Below are 6386 nucleotides of genomic sequence, written 5' to 3' on the forward strand. Positions count from 1 at the left end.
TCTGAATATGGGGGTAAATGAGAGGGCAGAATCGATGGGGATGTCAAGACAACGTGCCTGAGGGGAGGGATGAATGACAATATTATTAACAGTTGTCCTTTGAATGTACAAATGACTTGCTTCCTTTTCAGGGCTAATCTACATTCTTATTTAAACTAACTCCTGTCAACATGCCACAAAATTTTAATTTTTTAGTTATATTTTTTTTTCATCAATAGTTTACAAGCAAAAAAAAGTGCTTACAAAACAAGATGGAAAAAAGGAAGTCTAGTTGGTCAGCACAATATACCAGCAAATGTATTACTTTGTTGTCTTATGTGTTGACAAATAAACAGTCCCATAATAGAAATTTAAAATAGAAATTAAAACAACAAACTTGTTATTTTGTTCTTTTTAATCTTTTTGTTATGTCCATTCAATAATTGCAAAATAATACCTTCTGTTGCTGCCTGAAATGATAATGTTCTATTTCCATCATTAGTTATCTGTAAATTACAGAACTCCTCACCCTATGGTATGGAGATGACTAGCGGGTCTTTACATATCCTTTCCTAGGGTGACAATGCTGCTCCATTAATAAAGTACAGTAAGAGAATATTGTTGTAGAATGTAGAACAGAAAGTTTGTATCTAGCAGGATCACCAGGTAATGGAAAAGTCTTGAAAAAGAATACTCCACCAGCATTATATATCATTTTACCTTTAGATACCCATCAGATTCTCATGTAAGACAGGGAACATGAAGAATTAAATTGGCTTTCCTTTAAATGTGTATGTTCATAGGCATTGACATCAGCATTATACATAGCAGACCAGGCTCCCCTCTATTTCTTACCTTCCAGTAGGGTTCGTGTTCCATGGAGGATTCGGAGATATGGATAGATGCGATTATCTCAGTACATCTCTACAAGGAGTACAGAAGACATCACAGTGACACCACACTGATTTTAATAATAATTGGATGCAAATCAGTACTAATTCTATGTCAAACATTGCTAAGCTCCCTCGCTTTGTCTGGAATCTCTTTACATTAAGGCCTAAATACAATTGTATACAAAAATTTCCATCTGGATTTGAATGTCAAAAAAACGAAATCACTGTAAGAGCGTCGAATTCCTAAAACTATTTGGGGAAGGTAATAAATCTAAGGTGATTTACATTATACTAGGTTTGGACCTACAGCTCAGTTTACAAAAGGCACATTCAGTATGATTGTAAATTTTTCTGTTATGAAAATCAGAATTGTTCCTATAATACACAAAGGGGTCTAGATTCATCCAATTTTCTAGTAGAATGTTTGTGAATAAGCATGTTCTCATGATTTACGCATGTATGAATTGAATCCAATGTGAAAAGAATTTGCAAATTTTGGTAAATGTTAGGTGAATACATAAATTACATACATATAAATAAATCCTTTTGTGACGTAAGGGTTGGCAGAAAAAACTACAGCATAGGAGACATTCACAGATGTGTTGGTTTCTGTAGTTTTCTAGGAAAATTCCTTTGCATGGGAGCATTGTTCAAGGAACAGTCAGTGGCACAGATTGTATTTTCTTTGTAAAAAAAAAATCTTACCGGGATTTATTTTTAAGACAGGATCACTTTAGAAGCTCTTCCAAGTTTTGAGAGCAACGCAAACTTTGAAAATGTTAGGATCAGAAAGTTTAATAAATATATGTATGGGAATTCTCAGCAAACCACTGTAAACTTCCAGTGAATCCAGTAACCTAATAACATGGTCAATCAAAGTTTACTTCCGAAGTCTATGCTATATTTCTTCCAACTTTCTTTTTTTTTTACCAAATACGTTCACACTAAGACAAGTTATAATTTGGTCAATGACAAGATAAAAGTTTTAATACCTTTTATTCGGATCAGGCTTTTTCAATGATAGTTTGCAGTGGATGTGATCAGGAATTTATTCTCCTTATCCTAGGAAAGTGGTTCACAGATCTTCATTTATGATGGATTGGTGCTCTACAATCTTGATACATTTTGTTAATTTCTCTTAAATGGTTGGGTATTCAAGGCAGGCACTTAGGAATTTTGTAATGAAGGGAGGGTGGGGGAGGATATGATTGAAACCTATAAATACATTAAGGATGTGGATAAGGTTTTGGGGGGCAGAATATTTTATTATGCAGCTGGGATCAACAATGTGGGAACACAAATTCAAAATTGGAGGAGGAAATTTTAAAACTGACCTCAGAAAGTATTAAATTACCTAAAAAAAGTAGTTACTGTTGGGAACAAAGTTATTGAGACAGCTAACAGTAAGTGAATACACAGATGTGTGAGTTTCTACCCTGACAAAGAGTTTTAATAAAGGTGGGGGGGTAGTTGTAGACCTAATGGATTCACTGTGCTTGACTTTTCAATGTGCAAGATTACCTGGGATTTACTTTATCTTAGTGAATTCTCACAGAACAGCTTACAGGGTATTCATTGTGTCCTAATACTATCTATCCTTAGCAGCAAGCATTTACCCTATCTTACTCCTATAAGACTGATCTAGGACATTAACCACATTGATTAATTCTAAACTATTTTTACATCCTTAGAATATTTTTCTTCTTGCTAATCCAACAGGAAGACATTTGTGTCATGTGAGAGAGAACTACATATACCACACAAACCATGTCCAAGATAAAATTTGTGTAAAAAGTAAGAAATGTTTTTTGGCTTGGATAAAGTTGGGAAGAATTGGGCACTCTGCTAGGCTTTTATTGCTTTATCTGTTCCTTTTTGGAATATTCACCCCATTTATGTGTTCTGGTGACCATAAGACTAATAGGGGAATCCAATATTTTGAGTCATTACCAGACCAATAGATGAGGAAATTTATCAAATCAACATCTGTTCTAGGAACATATACTTTAGATCTGGACTTCAGGGATAAAAATGTACCCTCAACTCCATCATACTTCCAGAAACAGAATGCAGAAGAAGAAAAGACCGCTATAAAGCCAATATGTTTTATTGGTACAGAAAATTAAAAAAAGTTCATGATTGTTTTTAATTGCATACAGATAATCTAATAAATACTATATGTAGCATAAATTCCATCCTGGGAGGGTACGGTGCCATCATTGTTCTGCCATTATATAATAAAATTAGAACTCCGCACAGTGGGATGTTTTTTTCTCTTTTAATAACCATCAATAATTATATTTCTTATAGAGGATGTAAACCTGCTCACAGGCTGGATTTTTCTAGCAGATGAGACTATTAAGTCTTTTCTACCATAGATCCTTCTGCTCAACTTTTTACTTTATGTGTTCATTGAGCTGCACATGTGCAGTCCAGTGCACGTTTTTGTTAGAGATAAGATAACTCCGGTGCACATGTGTGGGAGCTACGTCATCCCAACCCAACAAATGAAGATGGCTCGAGACTTCAAACCCAGAAGAAGCCCAGGTTAAGATGACAGTGACCTTGATGCCTTGATGGAGGTATACTCGCTCATCAGGTTTACTTTAAATATTATTTCCAACAAATGGGTAATGTACCTGCAAGCTATATTGTAAATGGTGAAAACAAAATAATCAATTAAACAGACCTTTGGAATAGTACAACGGATACTCTGTATCAATACATAAAAGAATTTCCTATCTTGTGTCAACAGGTCATTGAACAATGTTAATCTGATTTTCCAGATTACAACCAGTGCACATGTTAAAGGAGTAAATTTGGTAAGGCAAGACTGTAAAGTGATTTTTAGTATTAGAGCAGGGGGAAGGGGGAGAAAATAATGTTGCAATTAATATTGAAGTACATATTGCAGGAGATGACTGAACTTTAGCATCTGTAGAGCTTTTGGAAAAGCAGTAAAACAATTACAAGATGAGGAAATAAACTGTTCCGACATACCTACAATTTACCAACCCCTAACTAAAACAGCTATAATACAGACTAATTTTACAATGTAATCACAAAGTGTACATGACTTGCACTTAATGAAAGGTTGGAAAAACTGCCATGAAGGGCAAAATTTGTAATGGCGTGTTGTCACTCATGAGTGCAAAATCGTTTCTTGATCTCCACAAATGTCACACTGTACGGCTGTTTATTATGTGAGCGGCGAGGAGGAATTTCCTGAAGTCTCATTTGATTCTTGAGCTGTGAAAAATTTGTACGCAGCTGAAATCAGAAAACAAATCAAATATTAAAGCATCAAATATACTGAAACAATCTGTCACAAGGAAAGTGAGAAGTCTTATACCAAAACTATTTTCCCTCTCACTCTCCTGTAGTGGCTGTAGGAAGGAGGAAAGGGCCCATGGCGTAGCGCATGGTTGTGGAAGGAAATGCGGATAGGGTACTAGTTCTAGTACTAAGAGGAATAATGGCTGTGGAGTAGTGGATAATAAAGAAGTCCCTATTTACTTGTTCTGGATTGCCCACAGCTTATTTGTGTTCCCCAATTCACACTTACAGCTGTGGATGTGAGCAGAGTGAGCTGCTTTACTTCTGCTGGGGGGAGCTGAGCTGCTGGGGTATTGCTGAAAGAGGGGTCAGGGGAAGCTGAGCTGCTTCGTTATTACTAGGAGGGAGTGGCATGGCAAATGAGCTGCAAGGGGGGCAGGGTGAGCTGAGTTGCTGTGTTACTGCTAGGGAAACTGGGGTATTGCTGGGGTATTACCGGAAAGAGGGAACAGGGAGAGCTGAGCTGCTGTGAGTGGGTAGTAGGGTGTTCTGAGCTGTTGAGTCACTGCTTAGAGGGAGCAAGAGGTTATCTGCTGTGTTATTGCTGGGGTGGAGGAGCAGGGGCAGCTATGGTGATGTCACTGTTGGAGAGTTGATGAGTTACTGCTGTATGGGGTGCACAGCGAGTTAAGCTGCTAAATTACTGCTAGGATGGAGGAGCAGGGGAGCTGGCATGATGAATCCTTGTTAGCAGGGGTCAGGGTGAGCTGATCTGCTTTGCTACTTCTGGAGAGCAGAAGGGGAAGCTAAGTTGCCAAGTCACTGCTAAAATTGGAGCTAAACTGCTGAGTCAATGCTGGAAGGGGGGGAGCAGAGGTGTAATATAAGCTTAAAGTGGGAAGAAAGGGGAACTGAGCTAACTAAGTCACTTGTGAAATGGGGCAACTGAGGGACCTAGGCTGCTGAGTCACTGCTGGGACAGGGAAGCAGAGGAACCTAAGCTGCTGAGAATCTGCTCAAATTTGGGGAGGGGAGCTGAGCAGCTGAGTTACTGATTTCATGGGGGGAGCAAAGAGAGCTGCGCTGCTGAGAAAACACAGCCTAATACAAGTTGTAATTGACTAGCTTTACGTTTTCTACCAGTTGGCAGGTGAGTTTTTAATTGAAGTACAAAGTGGGTACAGCATTTATACATTATTAAGACATATATGTACTATTATATATTTTAGGATTTCTGAAGATCTTCATAATATGCTGTGTATCATAAAGTGTTATTGCAAAGTATTATATCATATGATCAATGTGTTAGGGAGAAGTCATGGAAGTCATAAAGATAATGATGTATTTCTTCCACCCATGCAAGTGGCTTACAAACCTTGTACTAGAAAAACTGTGCATTACCCCATACACACCTTTTTTGCCAAACAGACCCCGAGCGGGACTTTTCATTGACCTTGAGGTTCCCGAGGAATCTGCAGATGTTGTCTGTGAAATTAAAACAATTTGCTGATGATTTGCAAAGTTCTAAACCACTATACTAAAAAAAGTAATAAGTACTGATAGCAACATTTGTGGCACTAGGTACAGATTGTGATTGTTTGCTGGTTAGAAGTATTGACACATTGAAAAAAACCTACAACAAAGTCATTTTTAAGAAATAAAACAAGATTAGATTTTATAATGTAGTGTAGTGGCTATGTGTCTGGGGTTACTTACAGCAAAACAAACATTTTATATATTATATCGCTATCCAAAGCCTTTTCTTTTTGTTTAGCAGACGGGTTAGAACCCTTGTCAGGTTTTACTGTTATCCAGAAAGATTTCCCTTGTCCTAATCATAACCTTTACCCAAAGGGGAAGTGAAATCTCCTAATGCAACACAATTCATTTTTAGGTTAAGTAGGGACATTGTAAAACTCCTGACAATCGTTTTAATATAATTAATAGCACAAATCAAGGGGAATGTTTAATAGAAAGCAGTAGTGAATGATTGCAGTCTAACAAATATTATCTGTGCACCAGCTCCTCTCCACTGTTACTAAACACAGAGACAGTCCTTGGTACTACCCTTCCCTGCACATATTCTCTGCCGTTATATTGCTAAATATCATGGCCTCTGCACTACTCTATTACATATTGCCCACTAGTATACCTTCCACACTCCTCTCCTGCACTTACTGCCTGCTATTATACCCCCACACTCCTCTCCTATACATATTGCCTGCAGTCATACCCTCC

At 37.6% G+C, this 6386-nt stretch overlaps 1 protein-coding gene across 1 annotated transcript in view; it reads right to left on the minus strand.

Annotated features, from left to right (window-relative positions):
• Positions 1-3503: 3503 nt before the first annotated feature.
• LOC140329685 (adhesion G protein-coupled receptor F5-like) overlaps positions 3504-6386 on the minus strand; it is a 24567-nt gene continuing 21684 nt past the window's right edge. The window contains exons 13-14 of the mRNA XM_072410077.1: positions 5561-5633; positions 3504-4142 (exon numbers count right to left, since the gene is read on the minus strand). Coding sequence (XP_072266178.1) covers positions 4072-4142; positions 5561-5633 — 144 coding nt within the window. The 3' untranslated portion in view covers positions 3504-4071. The remainder of the gene's footprint in view (positions 4143-5560; positions 5634-6386) is intronic.

Source organism: Pyxicephalus adspersus, chromosome 4 (assembly GCF_032062135.1).
Source record: "Pyxicephalus adspersus chromosome 4, UCB_Pads_2.0, whole genome shotgun sequence".
NCBI classification, from domain to species: Eukaryota; Metazoa; Chordata; class Amphibia; order Anura; family Pyxicephalidae; genus Pyxicephalus; species Pyxicephalus adspersus.